The sequence below is a fragment of the Orcinus orca genome, chromosome 15 (assembly GCF_937001465.1).
Source record: "Orcinus orca chromosome 15, mOrcOrc1.1, whole genome shotgun sequence".
In the NCBI taxonomy this organism is placed as follows: Eukaryota; Metazoa; Chordata; class Mammalia; order Artiodactyla; family Delphinidae; genus Orcinus; species Orcinus orca.
This window is the reverse complement of record NC_064573.1, coordinates 12,953,492-12,977,717: the sequence shown is the minus strand read 5'-3', so window position 1 is coordinate 12,977,717 and position 24,226 is coordinate 12,953,492. Positions and strand designations below refer to the sequence as shown.

At 40.6% G+C, this 24,226-nt stretch overlaps 2 protein-coding genes across 7 annotated transcripts in view; both read left to right on the top strand.

The window, feature by feature from the left end:
* TNFRSF11A (TNF receptor superfamily member 11a) overlaps positions 1-24,226 on the top strand; it is a 257,143-nt gene that overhangs the window by 179,719 nt on the left and 53,198 nt on the right. The window lies entirely within an intron of this gene.
* The window catches only part of ZCCHC2 (zinc finger CCHC-type containing 2), a 55,242-nt gene that overhangs the window by 28,618 nt on the left and 2,398 nt on the right, over positions 1-24,226 (top strand). Inside the window, exons 7-15 of one of the 6 annotated variants that reach the window (XR_007471695.1) lie at positions 1,941-2,024; positions 3,965-4,022; positions 6,111-6,246; positions 7,714-7,778; positions 8,166-8,260; positions 11,824-11,952; positions 16,498-17,982; positions 18,907-18,979; positions 23,296-23,409. Coding sequence is in view for 4 of the 6 variants with exons in the window: in XM_049698002.1 (XP_049553959.1) it covers positions 1,941-2,024; positions 3,965-4,022; positions 6,111-6,246; positions 7,714-7,778; positions 8,166-8,260; positions 11,824-11,952; positions 16,498-17,982; positions 18,907-18,974 (2,120 nt within the window). In the remaining 2 variants the exon portion in view is untranslated. Of the gene's footprint in view, positions 1-1,940; positions 2,025-3,964; positions 4,023-6,110; positions 6,247-7,713; positions 7,779-8,165; positions 8,261-11,823; positions 11,953-16,497; positions 17,983-18,906; positions 20,987-23,295; positions 24,201-24,226 lie in introns of those variants that run through there. The other 5 variants (XR_007471694.1, XM_049698002.1, XM_033425000.2 and 2 more) reach the window with 5 other exon arrangements.

Genomic DNA, 24,226 nt, shown 5'->3' with positions numbered 1-24,226 from the left:
ACACCCTCCCTGCCTTTTCCTGTCCCAGGGTCTTGGCTCGTTCTGCACCCCATCTTTTGTTACAGTCTGTTAAAATCACACCTGTTTCAGGACCCAACTGAAATAACACCTCGTGAGGATTCCCTAGATTTCTCTTATGTTCCTGTGGTTTGGTTTTGCCTGCATGTTTCAGCATTCATCATGGTCTACCTTGAGTTTAGTTTTATACACGTCTATCTTAGCTGCCTTTTTTAACAAATATTTTGCCAGTAACATCGATGTGTGCTTTAGGAGAATTTCTGCTAACTTTAAGCACAGCCACTGTGGCAAGTCGCTGTGTATTTTTCTTGTTTTTCAAATCTTTCCTTCTGCTTTCAACAAAGCCATGTCTCCCTGTATCTAGAGGGGAAAGAAAATGCATTTTTCCTCAGTTCGAAGTGGGAGAAAAAAAAGGTAAAAAAAAAAAAATAGTATGATTGGATATTTATTGTAACATAGGGGTTAACTTTTAGTTTTTCTAATCATTTGTGTGTATGTATATATCTCTTAAACAATTTAAACAAAAAGTAGCAACTAGAATTAATGACTCTTCATGACTAAGACGAGATGAACAACTCCATGTTTAAATTCATGTCTGAATAGTGGCAATAGCTTTTTGAAAAGAGAATCCTGATCATTCTAGAGTCATAACAGATTTAACAGTCAGTGCTTTCCACTTGAACCAAGTGTGGTTTTTAATGAATATCTATAAATAGCGTCTGTCTAATTCTAAAAAAGCACTGAAGCATGAACTTAAGCTTTTAATTCAGATTTTAGCAGGCTGCCTAGGAAAATGTACCCAAGTGAGTAGTACACACATAAATAACAGAAAACCCGTCTGCAGAGTTTGGCAGTATCTAAATTACATGAGCAATGCTAAAGAGGCTGGTAGATTTTAAGATATCAGATCGTTGTGACATCAAAATAGTGTATTAAAGGACATGTTTTGAGGGCTTCCCTGGTGGCGTGGTGGTTGGGAGTCTGCCTGCTGATGCAGGGGACGTGGGTTCGTGCCCCGGTCTGGGAGGATCCCGCGTGCCGCGGAGCGGCTGGGCCCGTGGGCCATGGCTGCTGGGCCTGCGCATCCAGGGCCTGTGCTCCGCGACGGGAGAGGCCACGGCAGTGAGAGGCCCACGTGCCGTAAAAAATAAATAAATAAATAAATAAAGTAAAGGACATGTTTTGAGATTGTGGAAAATCTGGTCAGGATGTTCAAATTATTTCTCCAAAGAACACACCATTGGCAAAGTTCATTTGCACTTACTCTTTTAAGAAATGACAGCTCTAACTTCCCCTGCCCCCGCAATAGAGAGCAATATTCCATATCTGACAGCTGAGAGAACAAATGTTAAACTCCTGAATGACTTAAAATGTTGACCTCCAGAAGCCTACTGGTCTGTATTTTAATGGAGACGTAATCCAGTGCATCAGAATGGGTTCCATGGGTCAGTGCTGGTCCGTGACTGCTGGTCACTGGTCTATGGTAGAAGAACAGGAACAGAGAGGAGACGCTGGGAGTAATCTGACGTTGCCACATTATACTGTCTTTCATAAAAGGAGCGATCCACACAAACTGGAGATTCTGAAAAACCTTACACAGCACAGATAGCTGAGAAGCACTAATCTAGTCCATCTCCTCATTTTGCACAAGAGCACACGGGGGCAGGCAGACGTGAAGCAGCTTGCTTCACTCCTGTGGCTTTTATGGGGAGAGCTGGCTCCATGCTTCAGTGTCCCCACTCCCAGTCCAGGGTTTTGTGCTATGTCCTCTAGCTTTCTTCAAAGTCTTAACTACTAGACATGTTCTCTTTACCATTAACTCTCCACTCTCATCCTCCGTGGGAGAAGAGTAATTATTATATTTGTTTTTCTCACTATTATAATTTTCCCTAAAAGTTAATGGTATTTAATACTTCCCGCAGATAACTTACAATCCTCTCTGAAGACCTCTAAGATATTAGAACACTTAAAAGAAGACAGCTCAGAAGCTTCAAGTCAAGAAGAAGGTAAACGCTGATTCACTGGAATAAAGTCCTTCTGCGTGATGTTGTCACAGGGATAGGTAAACAAACCGTTAGAACAGGTTAAGGAACTGAGAAACAGACATATGGGAACTTGGAATGTGACAGGTGGCCTTACAGAAAAGTGGGGAAAGAATATGCAATAAATGGTATTGGCTGGCTTTCCAGTCAAAAAAAAAAAGTTATATAATTAGATCCCTACTTCTTTGGGCCCAGAAAATTTCAAATGAATAACAAATTATTTGCAACATATATAAACTTAATGTAATATGTAAAATGTAAAACTTAAATTTTTAAATGTTAATAGTCTGGGATGAGAAGGCTTTCTTGACAGGCCAGAGCATGACCATAGTGGAGATCTTTCTAATCTAAATGAAAGCTTAACAAGTGACAAGAGGTTACCATTCAGAGGACATTTGCAGGATATTTACAGGTGTAAAGACTATATGTCCAGACTATAGATTCTTCTAAAAATCATTGAGAAAATCAGTCTGGTCAACAATATGGGGAAAGATAAACATAGGCAGTTCTCACAGAAGAAACTTGAATGGTTCAGCCTCACGAGTAGTCCAGAAAATGCAAACTAAAAACAATGAGAAAAAAGAAAAAACAAACAAACAATGAGAGGGGCTTCGCTGGTGGCGCAGTGGTTAAGAATCTGCCTGCCAATGCAGGGGACACGGGTTCGAGCCCTGGTCCACGAAGACCCCACATGCCACGGAGCAGCTAAGCCCGTGCACCACAACTACTGAGCCTGTGCTCTAGAGCCCGCGAGCCACAACCACTGAGCCTGTGTGCCACAACTACTGAAGCCCGTGTGCCTAGAGCCCGTGCTCTGCAACAAGAGAAGCCACCGCAATGAGAAGCCCGTGCACGCAACGAAGAGTAGCCCCCCGCTCGCCGCAACTGAAGAAAGCCCGCGCGCAGCAACGAAGACCCAATGCGGCCAGAAATAAATAAATAAAATAATTAAGAAACAAAAAAACAATGAGAGATTAGTTCACAGTCATCAGATTGGCAAACCATTTTCAAGTCTGACATTATCACAGATATGAAGTAATGGGAATCCTCATCTACTGTTGATGGGAATTTAAATTGGTACAACTCTTGGTACAACAATTTTGGACAAAAATTTGACACTCTCGTGAAGTTGGAGGTGATTAATGCTCCTACCCAGCAGTTCTGCTTCTATGAAAATTGTCGTCCGTGTGTTCAGGGGCCAGGGATTCAGGCTCTCCCAGCAGCTTATGGGTAACAGCAAGTACTTGGATGTTAACCCAAATGTTTCAAATGTTAATAAAGTTATAAATAGATTGTGGTACATTCATGCTAGGTGGCAATTAAAATAAAGCGTATTTATAGTATATTCAAACATGTAGCACCACTGTGTGTTTGAATACACACAGGGGTAGTTAAAATAAAAACATGCACTAGATTATTTCAACTAGTTAACCTCCGTAGAGGGAGGGAGCCGAATGGAATGGAGGGAGGCCTTCGGTTGTTTCTGGGATATTTCCTTTCCTAATAAAAAGAGGCAAATACAGAGATACCTGGGAGGTGGGTACATGGGTGTTGGTTTTATTAACATGTGGTGTTTTGATATTTGAGACACTTCTTTTTTTTTCTAATGATTAAAAAAGAGCCTGAAATTGAATGTGTGGTTTTGCAGCATAATGCTCATGTCAAATTTCGTAGTCTTGGACAAAATTGATTTTGCTATTAGGTGGAACATATTTGAGAGGATATTTAAGGAAATTACTGTGCCTTTGAAAAATTGTTTCTTTAAGGAATTTTCTGTGAAAAATGCTTGGAAGTGCTCTACGTGGTCTGTCAACACTGTTATGGTTACATACATTAGTTGCGTCTTCCTTTTGGATTTTGTAGAAGCATATGGTATAATAAATTGTTTTTTTCCTCCACTCTAGATGTATTACAGCACACCATAATCCACAAGAAACATACTGGGAAAAATCCCCTTGTGAAGTAGGTATCTAGTTCCTAAAACATGAATGACTTTGTGTGTTTTTAAATCAGCATCACATTTACTTTCTGATGTATTTGGCTATAATTCTGCCGGTTTACTGTTCGCTTGTTACTTGTCTCACCTTTTCTGTGTTTTCCTTTCTCTCCTTTCTTGCTTTTGGGCGTTTTTTTAAAATTCTGTTTTTCTCTTCTATTAGCCTTGATAGTTTTCCATACGTTGTTTTTCGATTTTTCTGATGGTTACCTAGAGGTTTTATTCTACATCTTTGACTTAGGAAGGTCTGATATTTGTGCTTGTACCATTTCCCACGTGAGGACCTTGGATCACTGTAACTTCACTTACCTCCTCCCAGCTTATAAACTGTAGCTGTCATGCATCTTAATTCTGTTTTAAACCTCATGAAACCTTTTTGCATTAATCATTTAGGTTTCTACCATTCCACTGTTCTTCATTCCTTCCAGTGTGCCTGAGCATCCTGCTAACTGAGGAACACTTGAGAATTCCCTGTCATCATATCTGCCAGTAATGAAATCACTTTGTTTTTATCTGGAAAAAATGTCTATTTTGCCTTCAGTTTTGAAAGACATTTTTGCTCATATGACATAGGGCTCCAGGCTAGCAGTTACTTTCTGTGAGTGCTCGGAAGCTCCAGTGTCGCTGTCTCCGGTCTAGTGCCCTTGGTCCTTCACATCATATCCTCTCAGCCCAGTTTGATTTCTGCTGCAAGCCACATAAAATCATTTACGTGACTTCTAACCCCCCTCACACTGCGACCGTCCCTCCGCAGGCCCTGCCTCGTGACTGTCCACCTCCTGCCTCAGGGCCCGCGCTGATTCTATGAGCCTGCTTAGCCCTTGAACCAGCCCAGTTCAGAGCTGCACGTTAATTTGCCCCAGGGGTCAGCCCTCAACTGGTGGGGAGCTCCCGCTTCCTGCCCTTTGGGGAGATAATTCTGGGAGGTCCCAGCTGGTTTGAGCCTCTGTCGCTCATAGCGGCAGCCTCACTAATGGACCCACACGCTGGTTTTTCCTCCTTTCCTGTTTCGTTCTCCCCACTCCTTGCTCCCACTTCTGGATCACCTCCCACATCAACTGTGTCATCCCGATTCTGCTTTTAGGGGCAACAGTGGACAGTGGGTACTGTGGACAGTGGACACTGTTCTTCAATCTTACTGCTGCTCTTTGAAAGTTAGTGTGCTTTTCCAAACTGACTGTGTTTTTGAATTTTCCCATTGTCTGGTTTTCAGCAGTTTCCTATGATATATTTGTAGCTTTCTTTGAATGAGTTCTGCTTCCTAAGTCTGAAGTTTGATACAGTTCTGTTTTAGAGAAGCCCAGGCCATTCTCTCTTCACATATTGCGTCTGCCTGTTCTCTTGTTCCCTCTTCTGAGGCTCGGGATGCTTACAGGTTAGACTTTTCACCATGTCCTAGGTGTTCTCTCAAATTTTTTCTGTTTTCCACATTTTTTTCCTCTGTGTTCCAGTCTATTTTCTCATGATCAAATTTCCTCTTCGGTGATTTTTTTCATCTGTTTCCATCCATTGAGTTCTTAATTTCAGTTTATTGTACAGTTCTAGAATTTAAATTTGGTTCTTTTTTTATATATTCCAGTATTCTTCCAAAATTCCGTCGTCTTGTAGTCCTTGACCGATGTGAAACACTGTTAATTCAGAGTCCGTGTCCAATCACTTCATTCTCTGGATTCTCTCTGAGTCTGTTTCTGTTGTTTCTCTTGGTTTTCAGTCACATTATCCTGTCCCTTCACTTGCCTTAGACACACACAGTACATAGTGGTTCTCTTGAGATTGGAGTAACCCCAGCTGTGCGTGGTGCAGGATGAGTCTAAAGACAGACTGTGCCTCTGTTGTCAACCTCCTCAGAGGCAGGTATTAATTATTAAATAGGTAAGAGAGGTATGAACTGGTTTATTCTTATGGTAGACTTTTTTCCTTAGAGCTGTTGCTAGGCATTCTATAAAAAACTAATATACTGAAGAAAGGATTAGTATAGCTTCTTCATTATGAGATGAGAAGGTTAGCTGATTGAAGACAGAGTTTCATACTTGTGTGAACTCTTCTTTTGATAGCACTATTGGTACAAGTTGTTCTCCGTTGGATGGGCTCACCATGCAGTATTCTGAACAGAATGGAATCATGGATTGGAGGAAGCAAACCTGCACCACCATTCAGCACCCGGAGCACTGTGTGGCCTTAGCTGACCAGGTACGGGGGCTTTGTTTTGTCTTCGTGCCATACTGTTCAAACATTGTCACTGCATGAGAGTCGAGTTCTTTAAGCATTATTATGTCAGATAGTGTATCTGGTAAGAAGAAATGAAGGAATGTTTGAATGTAAGATTTCAAAGTTAATTGGTGTACATGATCTAAGCTCCTCTGTGACCTGAAGAAGTGTATATGTATTACTTTGTTGTTTTTTTTTTTTTTAAATTTAATTAATTAATTAATTTTTGGCTGCGTTGGCTCTTCGTTGCTGCGTGCGGGCTTTCTCTAGCTGAGGCGAGCGGGGGCTACTCTTCGTTGCGGTGCGCGGGTTTCTCGTTGTGGTGGCTTCTCTTGTTGCAGAGCTCGGGCTCTAGGCGTAGGGGCTTCAGTAGTCGTGGCACGCGTGCTCAGTCGTGGCTCGCGGGTTCTAGAGCGCAGATTCAGTAGTTGTGGCACGTGGGCTTAGCTGCTCCATGGCATGTGGGATCTTCCTGGACCAGTGCTCGAACGTGTCCCCTGCACTGGCAGGCAGATTCTTAACCACTGCGCCAACGAGGGAAGCCCTGTATTACTTTTATTGCTCAAAAATATTAGTACATTTTATTGTGATGCCTAAAATGTTTCACTAGGGATGCATTGTTATGCCAGGTTTTTTGCTTTTGAATTATTCACATTTCAGTCACTGTCTTGCTATTTATTGGTGATGTGAATTTTGAAACGGACCTTCCCTCATGAGTTGTTGGGCCAGTTTACCAGCAAATCCTGAATGTACTTAGGAAATACTTGGTTTTTAGGAGTTGGTGTAATCAGAGAACAGAATGCTCTCAAGTGTGTTTAGGTAACATGGCACCACAGATACATGAGAGATACTGGTACAGCTATGGAGAGAGCCACCTTCTCTCTAGAAAATTGATTTTTATTACTGGCCAACACTCAGATCCAAATGTTAACCTTTCCTGGAATGTGTTTTTACGAACTAAAGCATTAAAGCATACTTTGAGGAATTGTGTGTTATCGGAGTCATGCTTACTTAATGGCCGAGTTTTAGGTCTATGTGATTATACTTTTTCCCCCTCTACTTCAGCGCTAGCACCTTTTATTCTTAGAGTTGACGCAATTGTGTCTCGCAGTTTTACCAACCTGAACTTTACGAGAATATTAGTAAACGTATAGCAAATACCGGTTACTTGATTGTGCTTTATTTTGTGATGAGAAGAAAAAATACACATCCATTTTAAAAGCAAACTACGAAATAAATATTATACTCATAATTAATATTAAGTATTTGTCAGAATATGCAGATTTTAGTGAGTCAAGTAGGTAACTTCAAAAAAGAGGTTGGAAATAAAAACGTGTTAGAATATACAACTGGGACTGCATTATTTTAATGTTTTTTATCAGAATAAGAGGATACCTACACGAGTATGGTCTCGCTTTAGTCGGATTTTTTTTTTATTCTTTTCCCTAGCATTCAACTGAAAAACGAAGTTTATCTTCAATAAATAAGAAAAAAGGAAAGTCACAAATAGAAAAGTAGGTGCAATTTAATCTTTCCAGTAACAGAAATTGGTAAGAGGAGACAACATTTGATAATGGGCATGTTTAATTTATGTAGTATAAATAGTATTTTTCCATTAGTTTTCTTTATATTTTTACTCTGGACTTAATTTTTTCAGTTCTAAATAATCAACACATGCAGGTGATAAAAATAAAGCTATTGTCAAATATTATATTCAGTTTGGAGGGGCAAAATTCTCAGCCCTGTAAACTAAAGGATGAATCTTGGATTTACATTGTACCTTACTAAACATTTTTTTTTAATTATAAAAAAATTTGAGGGGAATTTTATTAATACTGTACTTAGTGTTGTTCTCTAGGGACTCATAAACAATGTGGGTAACATGTATACTTTCGGCTTAGGGAGAAAATTAAGAAAACTGACAACAGATTGAATAGTAGAATAAATGGTATTCGAATCTCCGCTCCTCAGCACACCCACGGTGGTTCTGTGAAAGGTAAGGGTGTTTTTCTTTCAAATACACGTCACCTAAATATATTTAGCAGGGTACCTATTGCAGGAGGTATTAGGCTGTTGTGTCAAAGCCTGATAACACTTTTTTTCCTGCGTTGATGAGAATAGTGATTTCTGAATTAACTCCATTAATACTTCAGAATTGTTTAATGCAGGAAATTTGATTCGGCCACGGAGGTAAATTTCTCCTTTGCTACAGTGACACTCTGGCACCTCTTCCTTCCCTGGTAGCAGCAGTCTCCTCGATTGTTTCCTTCTCAGCCAATCCCTGCTCCAGAGCAGGGGCTGCAGGACCTGCGGGGTCTTTCCACCCTCGTGGAAGCCTGTACCCGTTCTTGTGTAAAGTCACTTATAGAAATCTTGTTGACTTTTTCATGTTTTAATGACTGTCCTTTGTGGAGTTTTATGGGACTTCAGGGGAATTCAGACCCTCAGATTTTCGTTGTACTCGATTTGTGTGGTCTCCATCTACCCACCATTATTTTAAGGTTCTTTTATTTTTAAGTGAAAGATTTTGTGTTCATTTGACTGAGAAATGTCCCTTGTGCTGGTTCATTGGTAACTTTCTGTGTTACATTTACCTTCACCACTAATAGTAAAGATTTTTAAAAAAAGAATAAAAGCTCACAGACCTCTAGGAAAGTGTCTGTCCGTGTCTGTTTCTAACACATATGTTGACAGCTGACCCTACAAATAAGATTTGTTTAATTTAAATTTTATTCAAATGTTAGTACCTTCCGTTGTGATGCAACATAAATAACCAGAATATATCCATTTTCTTAATGGAGTACATTTTTAAACTAGCTATTTGTTTAGAGAGATTTAATATTGATAAGGAAATATAGTTGCATTTTGACTCTAAAATCATCTGGCCCACTCATTGAATTAATTAACTGAGCTGTCTTTGGGGGGAAAATGACATGGGAAAAAACCATGTTTATGAGTATATTGTAACACTTCAGTATCTTTGAGGTTTCCTGTGGTGATGGCAGCTAAAAGGAGGGGGAGAAGCTAAAATAAGGAAGACAAGAGTTCTCTGTCAGTGGATGATTAGAAATAGCTTCTGCCAGGCCTCCCTGTCTGTTTCCTCCTTCTGGTTCATTTTCTGCACTGTCTTCTAAAGCACACACTAAATCAGGTCATTCTATAGTTGAAATTCCTGTCAAATATATACCACCCTCATGACATCACTCTCTCGTCTCTCACATGATTTGGGAACTATGCCAAAAAAGCTTGTAACAGTTCTTTCCCTTTTAGCTTCATATTTTCAGAGAAGTGTGTAGACTTTGATCTCAGACAGATGTGGGTTTGAATCCTTACTCCACCATTTTCTTAAGTTTGTAAAAGAAGAAGAATATCTACCTCACCAGACTGTAAAACTTAAATGTGATAACATGAAAAGCATTTAGCTAGTATCAAGCACAGAGGTGTTCAGTAATGTGGTTCCTTTTCCCTATTCTAATAAGTTAGAAGAAAACATATGCTGTATAGGTTATTAAGAACTTTTTTTTTTAAACATCTTTGTTGGAGTATAATTGCTTTACAGTGGTGTGTTTCTGCTTTATAACAAAGTCAATCAGCTATACATAAAAATATATCCCCATATCCCCTCCCTCTTGCGTCTCCCTCCCACCCTCCCTATCCCACCCCTCTAGGTGGTCACAAAGCACCGAGCTGATCTCCCTGTGCTATGTGGCTGCTTCCTACTAGCTATCTATAAGAACTTTTGATAACATCTCAGGCTCTAATTCCTTTATTTCTTTATTTTCAAATATTATGAAAGTACAATCTCAGGATTTTTGATTCAAGATTAACCTTTTCTGTCTATTTTGTTCTCTATATATGTCACTGATTCATATATATTTACATTTATAGAGTACGACTATAAATATATATATCAATACTTTGTACAACTTGTCTTACTGTCTAGTATAGCTCAGATGTTTGCTGGCTCCAACTTAAAGGGAAAACCCTCTGTTTATTAATTCCCCTTTGAAATACTAAGGAATTACCTTTAAGAAGGTGATTACCTTTAAGCATTCAGTAAACTTAAGATATATTTAAGATTTTTTTAATAGAACAATCACACATATCATAAGTGTAGATACTATATTGAAGCTGAAAATTTTAAATAACTCAGTTAAAGATAAGTATTATTTATTTATTTATTTATTTAATTTTATTTTATTTATTTATTTATTTTTTGCGGTACGCGGGCCTCTCACTGTTGTGGCCTCCCCCGTTGCAGAGCACAGGCTCCGGATGCACAGGCTCAGCGGCCATGGCTCACGGGCCCAGCCGCTCCGTGGCCTGTGGGATCTTCCCGGACCGGGGCGCGAACCCGTGTCCCCTGCATTGGCAGGCGACTCTCAACCACTGTGCCACCAGGAAAGCCCTTATTTATTTTTAATTTAAAATTTAACTTCTATTTTGAGTAAAATACATTTATGTAGTTCAAAATTCTGAAGGTACAAAAGGGAACAAAATAAATCCCTCACTGCGTCCCTCCATGTTGTCTTCTCCCCAAAGCAGTCAGTGCTGTTCATCATCTGTGTTTTGCAGTGTGTTTGCTTTTAATATCTCTTTGAGACATGATAGATAAAACAGTTTATCTCTCTGTTTAAAAGGGCAATTTGTGGAATAGCCTTTGGCATAGTTATTTCATCCTCACCTTCCAGCCACACCTCTGACTCCAAAGGATCACATATTTTTTTATTATAAAAATTCCAAAGACTCTACACAATTCTGAAGCACCTGGATTGTCAGAAAGGGAAAATTATGTTCAGCATAGATTTACATTTATGTATTTAGTTCTTTGAAAATTGCAAATTAATATATGACATTTGGTGGTTAGAATATTTGCTAGCTATATAATCTAAACAAAATCATTTCATAAATTCATTTTGAGAAATAGCTGCCTTTTTATTTTTTCTTTTTACATTTCTGAAACTTACTCTTTAGAGTTTCAAAGTCTTCACTGCATTTTAGTGAGCAAATCTTGGCTCACTCTATCCCAATGGTTTTGTTTTGTTTTGTTCCCAGTCCATCATTTCTGGTTAGAACTCAGGGGTTACTCAGTCTACTTCATGGGAAGCAATTTACTCTTTTTAAATATTCAGGCATACAAATTTTAACTGAATAGGCATTTTTGGCAGTCAGTTCTATTTTTGAGTTCTTTTAAAGAAAGAATTTTACAACATGCTCTGAGGAGTTAAAATGTATAGACTTAAAAAGTGGCTCAATGTGCTAATATTGGACAGATCCTGCAAAGAATCTTAATTCTAATTTTTTAAAGTCTGTTATATTGATTTTTTCCTCTGCCTCTGCCTAAGAATGCATTTGTCCCCCGCAAAAAAATCGTCAATTATTTTCAAATAAAATTGTGCTTCAGTAATGAATTTTTACCTAGGTCAGAGGCCAGCTTTTTTAGGTAATTATAGAAAAACTTGGAAAAAAAATTTAAGGGTGTAACTAATTTCTGATGGTTCAATTCAGAAATTTATTTAACTAAACAATTCTATTTTTTAAAAATCACGTTATTTTTAGATGTGAATTTGGACATTGGATCTGGACATGACACATGTGGAGAAACATCTTCAGAGAGTTACAGTTCTCCGTCTAGCCCAAGACATGATGGAAGAGAAAGTTTTGAAAGTGAAGAAGAAAAAGACAGAGGTTTGCTCTTTGGAGGGATTTGGGGGTGTCAGAGGAAAATGTGTGCTCTTAAAATCAGTCAAACATAGGTATTTTTATGGTACTGTAAATGTCATTATTGACTTTAATTAGTATAAAAGGGTGTCGTGTAGACCACTGACTTAGCAGTTCCTAGTGATGTTGATTTTTTTAAACCTATTTCACTGCATATGAAATTAAAGAGAAAGAAGACAGTCACAACAAAATGTAGAGTCAATGTAGAAAGATTGAAACCTTGCATATTGTTAGATGCACATATATTTATAACGTTTATGTCTTCCTGATGGATTGACCCTTTTTATCATTATAAATATCCTTCTTTGTCTCTAATGACAATTTTTTTCTTAAAATCTATTTTGTCTGATAATAATATAGCTACTTTAGCTCTCTTTTGGGTGTTTGCAGGGTACCTCTTTTTCCATCCTTTTACTTTAAGCCTATTTGTGTCTTTGACTCTAAAGTATCTCTTAAAGACACCTTATAGTTGGATTATGGTTTTTTAGCAATTCTGCCCATCTCTGCCATTTGATTGGAGTGTTTAACCTATTGAAATTTACTGTAATTACTGATAAGGTAGGATTTACATCTGCTCTTTTGCGCTTTGTTTTCTGTATGTACTATGTCTTCAATTCCTCCTTAAATGGAGGCTCAGAGTCAGCCAGAAATAAGAGTATAGAGCCTTCTTAGGTCTCTCCTGGGCATGCATATATAGCCCTAGATATGAGCATGGCCTTTTAGATTCCCAGGAATATATTGAAGCTTTTCAGAGCTCCCTGTGAACATCCGCTTCTTCAGTTTTTCCTTTTAAGTTTTTTGGTCAGACTATTGTTAGCCTCAACTGGTCATGCCAGCCCAGGCAGCCAAATTGTTAAACGGTTGCCGCAGATTGATTGTGACACATGCCCTGTGGGTAAGCTGCTGTTAACACAGAGTGAACTCAAGTTGCCAGACAGATAGTGACGGTTCCTTAGGAAGGTGCTTTTATAGAGTTCCAAATCCATGTTTCTTAGAGCGGCTGCTAGGCTGCTTGTTTTCGTAGCTACTGTAGTTGCAAGACTATTAGTTTACAAAGCTACTTCAGAGGTGGAGAATGCGAGCAAGAATTCGGGCAAGGTGAAATACCGCAGTGGTTGCTATTCTTACAAGATTCAGCTGTTTTTCTTTAATAAACACTCTTCACATTGCTGCGAGCCTTTAATTGATTTCCAGAGTTCTGAAAAAGTTGATTTTGATAGTTTTTGCCAGGATTCTTGTTGCTTTTATGGAGGAATGGAGCGTCAGAGGCTCTTACCCTGCCATTCCAGAAATGAGGTATCACAAATGTATATGTTGGGACTTCCCTGGTGGTCCAGTGATTAAGACTCCCCCTTCCAATGCAGGGGGTGCGGGGTTTGATCCCTGATCGGGGAGCTAAGATCCCCCATGCCTTGCAGCCAAAAAAAAAACGGAAACATAAAAAAACGGAAGCAATATTGTAACAAATTCAATAAAGACTTTAAAAGTGGTCCACAGACACACAAAAAAATGTATATGCTGAATGAGGATGTCATTCTTTACAATGATAATGTTATCTGATAACATCTTGGCTATAAACGTCTTAGTAATAGTGTCTTGGTTATAAGGTGTGTCCATGCTGGTGGGCAGTAATAAATGGTTTCTCTTGGGCCACTTAAAGATCATAAAGATCCTTTAACAACAGCATTTCAGACGTGGCTTTTTCCTGCACAGTCCACAGCTCTTCAAGACCTTAGCCTTTGTGTTATACCGTCAGGTCACATCTTAGGGAGCTATGACAGCGATTCTGCTGCATCACATACAGTTAAAGCCAGTTTTTACTTTGAAGTTATTTTGAAGTCATAACAAATGTAACATGCAGTGACTACTGCCAGTTCTACTAATCTGAGGCAACACTGCACTTCTGATCTGCAGTTTCCCCATGAAAGAAGAAAAATGAAAGTAACTGCCCAGAGCTCTTATGAAGGTTAAACGAGATAATTTTTATGCCTTATCCAGAATAGAGAAGCTTTCAATATGCTATGCTCGATTCTGTAGGATGTACCAATAATCCATGGCTCTTAAGCTAACAATGCAGATTTGCCTCTTTGTCAGAATTAAGGGTACATCTGCATGCCTAGATGACTTTGCAGCAGTCCTTTCCTGTCATCAGATAGGGTGAGTTGGTGGGCCTGTATAGAGGAGCTTGCCCTTTTTCAGATAGGCTCTGTTATCGCATGACTAAATGAGCCTTCCCTAAATGAAGGATCATTAAGGGCTCTCTGAAACCAACCAGGGGGGGAAATGTCCACTGTGATAACAAGTGTTGATCATCTTTAGAATTTTGAGTGCATGGAAAAGTTGCTTTGAAAAGCATGTGGCTTTGTTGTTCTTGTTGGTCATAAAGGGGTTTTGTTGTAAGACTTTATACTTTTCAGAGTCAGTGCAAAAAAGGAGGACCTCTCTCTAAATAGCTGGGTAAGTCCTTATAATGCTTAGAAAACCATTTGGGATCATGGGGCCATTTGCTATGACTTAAGAAGATTTAAACAAAGCCCAATTCCTATAGAAATTGAATTGATCATCTGAAAAATATTACAGCTTCTTTTGAACTTAAATGTTTATTTTTAACTCTATACTTGTATGAAGGTACAGATATAAATACAGTGCCTTAAATAAGTTACTAATTTTTGGATACTTTTTGTTTTGCAAAGTTTAACCAGAAACTCCTCAGCTATTAAGGAGAGTATATGTTAGAACCACTTACTCATAAGTTGAATCTTTTCTAATATAAATTATTATTGTTTAATTAATAACATTGTTGACATTCTGTAGGTTGGTTCAGGTTTAACCTTTCTCCAGGAAGGTTCTATTTAACCTTTCTCCAGGAAGACTAGTATGATTTGTTTTTAGTATTGTTTCAAAAGATTTTAGCATCTTAACTGAATATAACTAGTTATTACCTTAACAAATATAAACATTTTAAGTACGCAGTGCAATTCTGCTTATATTTATGGGCAGAAAGATGTTAAATTAGGCACTACATTTAACTGAATGGTCTCTATACATAGTACTGCAGTATCTGGGTTTACGATATTTAAACATTGTGAGTTAGATTTTGTCTTTTGTCCCCTTTATACCAAAAGTCAAGAAATCCAGGGGAAGTCTAGATTAAAGTTATTTCTGTTTACAAGCAGAAGAGTGATGCAGTAATAAAAACAAATGCAGTACAATTTTGTATCTGCCACTTTGCTGTTTTGTTTTAGGAGAAATGGCACTGCTTCTTGTGCTCTAGCACACTTGTTTTATGACCATAATGGTAGCTTTAAATTTTCTTTCCCCCACTGAAATATTTAAAAGTAAGAATATTTATTCCATTCTAAGAAAACTCTCTTCCCTTCCCTATCTCTGGATATTTGAGTTAAATATAGTCTTTTTTTTTTAAAATAAATTTATTTATTTATTTTCGGCTGTGTTGGGTCTTCGTTGCTGCACGCGGGCTTTCTCTAGTTGTGGTGTGCGGGCTTCTCATTGCGGTGGCCTCTCGTTGCGGAGCATGGGCTCTAGGCATGCGGGATTCAGTAGTTACAGCACGTGGGCTCAATACTTGTGGTGCACGGGCTTAGCTGCTCCGTGGCATGTGGGATCTTCCCGGACCGGGGCTCGAACCTGTGTCCCCACGCATTGGCAGGCGGATTCTTAACCAATGCGCCACCAGGGAAGTCCCGAGTTAAATATAGTCTTGATTGAACTCCTTTAAATTGTATTATTTATGTGAGACAAATGTGAAGACCTCGGGTTTAGTAGTACAGAATATAAATCAAGTGAATTGCCTAAAATTGATTAAGGTTAAAAATATCTGATCCCTTTCTCTGTAATAAAGGTCTGTATTTTATACTGTGCTTCATTCAGTCTCCGTTAACCTTTTGTTTCTTACCTCTCCATGGATTTTTTTTTAATTTAAGATTTAATTTTTTTAGAGCAGTTTTGGGTTTACTATAAAATTGAGAGAAAGATACAGAAATATTCCCTACTCTCACACATATATAGTCTGCCCTGTTATCAACAATTGCTCCCTAGAATGACACATGTTTTACCAAGGATGAACCAATCTACTTTGACGCATCATTATCGCCCAAAGCCCATGGTTTATCTAAGGGCTCGCCTTCAGTGGCTTTGGACAAATGTGTAATGATACATACCCACCATTACAGCATCACACAGAGTACTTCCACTGCCCTGAAGACACCCCGGGCTCTGCCCGTTCATCCTTCTCCGGGGCCCCCACCCCTGGCAGCCACCAAGCTTTTATTGTTTCCATAGTCTTGCCTCTTTTCCAGAATCTCCATATGTTTACAGTGAAGTCCACAGAAAGCCAAAAATTAAAAGAAGGTCAGCTTGGTAGTCAGGAAGCTTAGGGATACATTTATTAGTCCAAACTTCAGTGTTTTAGATATACTTAAAGTTTATTTCTAGCAAGAAGGTTGGGAGATTATGCTTGTGTTAACATCTAGTTATGTTTGTTTCCCTCAGACACAGACAGCAATTCTGAGGATTCTGGAAATCCATCCACAACCAGGTTTACAGGTTATGGTTCTGTCAACCAGACTGTCACTGTCAAGCCACCTGTTCAGATTGCTTCATTAGGAAACGACGATGCAAACCTTTTAGAAGATCCCTTAAGCTCACCCAAGTATCAGCATATTTCTTTTATGCCAACTTTACACTGTGTCATGCACAATGGTGCCCAGAAGTCTGAGGTGGTCGTTCCTCCACCCAAATCTGCTGATGGTAAAACAATAGGGATGCTTGTTCCTAGCCCTGTTGCTCTCTCTGCAATAAGGGAGTCCACGAACTCAACCCCCGTCGGAATACTAGGGTCAACAGCTTCTACTGCAGAATCAGAAAAGCACCTTGAATTACTGGCGTCCCCTTTACCTGTTCCATCAACATTCCTTCCACATAGTAGTACTCCCGCTTTGCACCTCACAATTCAGAGGCTGAAACTGCCGCCGCCGCAGGGATCTTCCGAGAGTTGCACGGTGAACCTCTCCCAGCAACCAACCGGGAGTCTGAGCGTCGGATCACCAAACACTGCCTTTATTCCTGTTCATAATCCAGGTAGTTTTCCAGGATCTCCTGTTGCTACCACAGACCCCATCACAAAATCTGCATCTCAAGTGGTAGGACTAAGTCAAATGGTGCCTCAGCTTGAGGGAAACACAGGGACAGCCCCTCAGCCTACCAATGTGAAGGTAGTTCTTCCAGCAGCCGGCCTCTCGGCCGTACAGCCACCAGCTTCCTACCCCTTGCCAGGCTCTCCCCTTGCTGCCGGGGTGTTACCCAGCCAGAATTCCACCGTCCTCAGCACGGCGGCACCGTCTGCCCAGTCCACGGGAGCAGGCATCAGCCAGGCCCAGTCGAGTGTTCCTCCCGCGGTTCCTACCCACACCCCCGGTCCCGCCCCAAGCCCGAGCCCTGCTTTGACACACAGTACTGCGCAGGGCGACAGCACGTCTTACATCAGTGCTGTGGGAAACACGAACGCCAACGGGACAGTGTTGCCTCCACAGCAGATGGGCTCAGGTCCTTGTGGTTCTTGTGGGCGAAGGTGCAGCTGTGGGACCAATGGAAACCTTCAGCTAAATAGTTACTATTATCCTAATCCAATGCCTGGACCAATGTACCGAGTCCCATCGTTCTTTACTCTGCCATCCATCTGCAATGGCAGCTACCTCAACCAAGCACATCAGAGCAATGGAAACCAACTTCCTTTTTTTCTGCCTCAGACTCCATATGCAAATGGACTGGTGCATGACCCAGTCCAAGCCAACTATGGCATGCAGCAGATGGCAGGATTCGGGAGGTTCTATCCTGTGTATCCAGCACCTAATGTAGTCGCCAGCACGAGTGGTTCGGGGCCCAAGAAGAATGGGAACGTTTCATGTTACAACTGTGGTGTGAGCGGGCACTATGCACAGGAGTGTAAGCAGTCGTCCATGGAGGCCAGTCAACAAGGTAATCATGAGAGCTCCCAGAGGACTTGTTTTTGAGTGTGCCCGTCCCTCCCTCCCCTGGTGATCACGGTGATCCTGTTGAAGCAGAAAGAGCTGTTGTGTGTTTGTTTACGGATGTTGTGCTCTCAGTGACAAATCATAAAATGCAAACGGCAAAACCTAGCGTGGACACACACAGGACACACACACAGCACAAGGAAGTTCAGAGAAATTCAGTTCCCAATTAAGGAATAAACCATAAAGGCACTTCTTAAGGAATATAATGGGGATTTGCGAATCTCTTGCTAGCAGCACTTTTTTTTTAAAGCTACAATCCTGTGTCATAGAGTAAGCAAAATTTTTAAATGCTGAAAAACTAGGAAGTGATAGTCATCTGACATGGAAGATTTTTAGTTGTTTGGGTCTATCTATGCATAACCAACTGGCCTCATGCTACACCCTTCCTTCCCAGCAGACATTTTTGTTTTTTTCAGTGCTATTGCATTTTAAAAGGCACAAAATATTTAAGCACTGGTTTTTGGAGTAAGGAGATTCAAACTGAGTTTAATATTATTACCACCAGAATAAAGAAATTGTTCTTCAATAAGTACGTGTAAGATACCAAGTTCAGTGTAGACCTGAAACTGTTACCTTTCACTCACATTAGGCTTTTGTCATTTTGCCAGATCTCACACAGAAAAAAGGCTTGACTTGGGAGTATGTGCTTGACATTTTTTAAGGGAAAATTGAGTTTGATAGCTTTAGGTTGAACTTAAAGCACAAACTTCATTATTACTTTTTAAAAGTCATTTTATGGACCATTTTGCGGTCCGAGTATTGCCGAAGGAGCAGCGGCTGAGGAGCATGCCCATTTGATATCTTGTAGTGGTTTGTGATGCATTGCATTGTACGCAGTGACTTAGCAGTTCTGTCTTTCCCATTTTAGGCACTTACAGACTGAGATACGCACCTCCCCTCCCCCCTTCTAATGATACGTTGGATTCTGCAGACTGAAACAAGTAAAGCTTGCCTACTTAATACACTGAAGTGTGGGGAGTCATGGTTGGGGTGTGGAGGGGAGGAAAGGAAAGGTATTTTGTTTGTGTTTCTTTGTCTATACATTTCCTAGATTTCTATGCAGTTGGGAGTTTTCATTTCTCTTGTACCAAAATGTCCAAAACAAAAAAGAATGCATTGCTTTTGAGCCTCTGGTCTCCTGGTACAACAACAGGCTTATCTGTATGATACATGTAATTTAAACATCCAAACAGACTACCAAAAGGAAAATGTTGATGCGTGCTTTTTTTTTTTTTTTTACACTGAATACTTGCTGTGTGCAATGTTTACTGAATCTTTAAAACTGTGTATTTGACCTTTTTTAATAACACTGGTGACAGTCCTATGGTTTTGGAAAAAAACTTTGCTTCTTCCCCAGTTTTTCTCACTTTCGTCCTACACTCCGCTTTTCTTCCCCACCCTCACTCTTTCCAGTGGCCGCAGGAGTGGTTGGCACTGCATTGTCCACACTTTGTAAACTGCTCTGCATATAAATTGAGGGTAGAATGTTTCACCTTAATCATAAGGGAGAATCACATTCCCAAAATAGTGTGTATATATGTAATAAACAGCACCACGTAAATACATATATGCAGTGCTTGTTGTCCAAATAAAAATTAAAACAAGTGGAAGAGAGAGGAGGAAGTAAAATCATATGAAACTGAGAAAATATGACATATGAAGTGGACAAAGAGCTTTTTCTTTAAAAAAAAAAAACAAAACCTTTTTACTTCATCATACTTTTTTAGCCTGTTGCTTCAGAGAGACATAAAGTGAACAAACTAGTGTGAGTGTGGTTCTTCTGTGTGTTTGTTTGTCATGAAAATCAACAGCCAATTTTACCTGTAGTCTACCACTGTGTCATGTAAAAGAGACACTTGAGTCAAGATTTCTTTTCCTACACCAACTGTTACAGTGTTCCATTGTGTTTAAAAATGTGTATGCTTTATTGCAATCTGAACAGAAGCTCTGCGTTTCTACAAAAGTCAGGTATTTGTTCCCTAACTTGTCTCGTAGCAAAGTCACTTTTATAACAGTTTACCACTATGCTTGATTATAATGTGAAAGACTGAATTCTGCGTGTGTTAAGATGGTATGAATCACGTCAGTGTCACATCACTAAGTTTAATGCTGCTGTTTAAAAACAAAAGTTTTTTTAAAGCCAATCTATGTACTAAATTGCTTCCAGGTAATTTTTGATTTCCTAAAGTGCACTGAGGTTATCTGGAAGAACGGGGTGCAGGTTTGGACTGCTGCATTCAACAGCAGTGAGCAGCTACCACTGTAGAGTCGCAGGTTGAGGGCTTGGGGTTGGGTTTGTTTCCCCATCCTCAGTACAGGGCAGAATCGACAGATGTTTGTTGTGTGGGGTCACGTTGGTGTGCAGCAGAGGAACTTGAATATCTGGTCTCGGTTCAGAAGCCTAACAGATTGCCAGACAAAAGGAAACACTTGAAGAAAGAAGCTTCGTGTAATGCTTCACAGATAGAATTTATATTTATAGCACCAATGTACATTTTGAAACCTTCTTTCCGGGGTGGGAGTTAAAGGGGAAGGAAGGGGGGTGTGTGAAGGGGGGGTAGACGAAAGCTTTAATTTAAAAAGAGAAGAAGTCCGAGTAAAGGAAATTATTTTGATTAAATGTATTTTGTTTGATCTGGGTATTTTTGGACCACATTATTAAATTAATTGTTGAGCTGCAGTTGAGTTGTTCAAGTGAGAGTTTTGATAAGCCCCATCTGGACCGCATTGTGAACCATTGCCAGTTGTACTTTATGGAGCTTATTTTATGATTTAAAAGACTGTACTGTACATAGGAGGTATGTTACCTTCTCCTTATTTGTATGTTTACCATATACTTTGATATTTGAAATGTTATGTACTGGAAAGGCCACTTATATTTCTAGAACAGATTGGATTTTATGCAACCTTTTTTCCTTGAATTAACAGCAATAAAAAAATGAAAAATGGCTTAAGAATTGTGCTTTATTGCAAATTTTGTAAAAGTGAAAGGAGGACATCATACCTCGTGGGTTTGGGGTTTTTTCCCTTTTTAAAGAATCAACCCGTTATTTTCCTGCAATGTGGGCAGTGAATCCCCAAGTTACTTACCATCTGGAAATGTTTCCCACAAGCAGCCGTACTATATATATGGGGCACCTGTGTGACCGCTGAAAGAAGAGTCTGCACTTCTGTGCTTCCTGAGCACACACTGTGTGCCAGAGGCACCGTGGCGGCTCAGACAGAGTCCTTATCACCCAAGAGCGGTGTTTCTGGTTCAGGCCCTCCCTCACCAAAAGCGTAGAGGACCTAACTACTTCCTCAAATTTATTAATACCATTTTGTTTTCCAGGAAACTCTCCCAATACAGTACCTTTGAATTACATTGGTTCTCTCTTGCATAATCCAGTCTCAAGTCAGTCTTTACACAATCAGTAATTTTATAAGAGATTGTGGGGAGGTGCTTTCCACATATCCATGCATCAGTCATGTCCTCTGGTGACGACGGATGTCACTCGGCCCAGCCCCTCCGGTTGTCCCCAGCGTTCTTCCGTGCAGTGATGGACACTAAGAATGATTGTCCTGAGCCACCTAACGCACGTTCCCTCTGTACCCAGTTGGGCAGTGGGTTTGAAAAGATCACAGGACCCCTGATGGCTTTTCCGTTAGCCAGCAAACAGGCACCTACACGTAACACACGGCAGTTATGGACCCGCCTCCAGTTAACTCACACACCGCCAGTGTCATCACCTGTGTCCCTTAACCGACCCTTCTCCTTCCTGCCCCCACTGCGCAAGGTCACCACTACTCTCAATTTCACTATTCCTCTTTTCCCCTCACATTTTACATCCTCCTTCCCCAAATATACAGTGTATTTCTACTTTTCTTGAGCTTTTTAGAAAGGGTACCCTTTACCTCGTCTTCTGTGACTATCTCTACTCATCTGGTTTTACAGTCCTGATGTTGCATTCCTTCAGTTTGTTCATTTTCACTAACTTTACAATATTCCATTGCATTGGGGGCGAACAATACACACACGCGCACACACACACACACACACACACATCCATTCTGTCAACAGACATTTGGGTGGTTTTCACTCGTTTGCTCTTGTAACAGGAGCAGTTTTGTACCAGTCTCCTGGCTTGTATGTGCGAGAGTTCCCTGGGATATACACCTAGGAATGCAAGTGCTGGGTTGTAGGACATGCCAAGTATTCAGTTTTCCCAGATTCGCCATGTGGTTTTCCAAGTGGTTTACACTCTCACCAGCAGCATGCATGCCCCTCAGTCCATATCCCGATGCTGTGATAGTGCCCGGGGCGGCTTGGGGAGGGAAAAATAAGTGTAGGCTTGGAGGGATTTGTGTGAGGCTTCATGGAGGAGGTTGAGTGTGGAGGAGAGCCTGACATGACAGCACGGGCGGGGTTTGGACCAGTGTGGACCAGGGGGCAGGCTCTAGGAAGAAGGTGTGTGGAAAGGCACAGGACCCGAGGTGATGGGTTGTGAGGTCGGGAGGTGACACAGGCAGCTGTCATAGAGGGAACATCTTGAAAAAGTTATGAGATTTGTGGTTCAGTAGGTAAAATAGAGCCGGACTGGAGAATTTGGAGTTGATTGAGTGAAAAATTGGAAGTTGCCATTTTTAAGTAGAGAAAAAATACGTTGACGATAGTTTTTGAAAGAAGGCTTGGAAGTTGAGAGACCGGTTAGGATGAGGCGACAGGAAGGAAGAGGATGGAAGGAACCCCGGGCTTCAGAGCCACGTTTTCCCCAGATAGAAGATGAGCTGGTCTAAGTTACGGCTGTGAGGATTACATAATATATGGGAAAGGTCCAGCATGATGAAGTAGCACCAAGGAGGCACCCAAATGTTAGTTGAATTCCGTTTCAACGCACAGGAGAACTGTGATTCTGTTTTCAGAGACGAGGAAAATGTGGATGAGAGTTAAGTCTGTGTGAAGGCAGTGGTTCTCTGGGTGGCAAGGAGCCTGGTAACTGTAGTTCTTCATTATATTAAGCTTAGTTGTTTCCGCTCTGTCCACTTATAAAAGACAAAATATTTCTTGTGCTCAAAAATTAAATCTATGTGGAGGTAGCTATGGGCTCTATATCCATGGGCTGAGTCTTGCAGTACCAAAGTAGAACAAGGTCTTACAAGGCAAATCCACATTTAATTTTTTATGTAAGTGCTAAACATCAAATTTTTCTGAGAAGTTTCCAAAAAGGTTAAAGCACAGTATAAAGTAATTTCTCTCTCTCTTTTTTTTTTTTAACAGGTAGCATCTAGTACTTGAGCACCACCATCCATTTGAGCTTGGAGGACACCTTTTTTCAATTCTACATTCTGATTACAAAAACATTTAAGGTTAAGGCAGTGAAACCAAATGGAGGCAAGCTGTGACAGTAGTTAACCCCATAACCCTTCCATCTTTCCTCTCAAAGGATAAAGAAAAATGCTGACTCCCTCCGCCTACCCCACCCATAGAAAGGGCCCGTTTCTGTCCAGAGAAATGAGTTGAGGTCTGGGGGATGAAAGAAGAAAGAGGTGCCCTGACCGTAAACATGGTGGCTGCACCTCTGGACCTTTCCTCGGGGATGGAAGACAGTCTGAAGTTGGGTTCTATTATGAGAATGAAGGGCTCCGGGGCCCGAGATTGAGAGGCAGGTGTAAACTCAGATGAGGGCGTGTTCTCACTGCAGTGCCCTAGACCGCCTGCAGAGGGCAGCACCATCCTTTCCCAGAGCACGCCCGTCCGCTCGCACGGTTTGTATACCTAAGGTCAATCGAACATCAGTATTTTAGTATACCACTGCTTATGAATCACAGCTGTTGTACTCATATGTGCAAAAATAACTTTTCCACGTTTCAGGAAAAATAGACCTAATTCTTAAATGCTGTCCTCTTTTGAAAACTGTGAGCCCCTACATTGGAGCATGGGTACACATGACGTGAACTCTGTGTGTATGCAAATGTCTGTCCATCTTGGAAGCAAGATGGCTTTAGGCTCCCTCGTTCCTGCTCTGGAAAGTGGGGTACATCACAAGTGTAGGCATCAAAAATCCTGCCTGCCTGCAGTCACACCTCTTCTTCAGTGACTGCTGGCCTCAAGTCTCCAGAGCTCTTAATTCTAAGATCCTGATTTGCTACTTGAACTTTGGGGGTGGGGCGAGGTGGGGGGCTGGGTGGTTCTTCATTGTCTTTCTTTT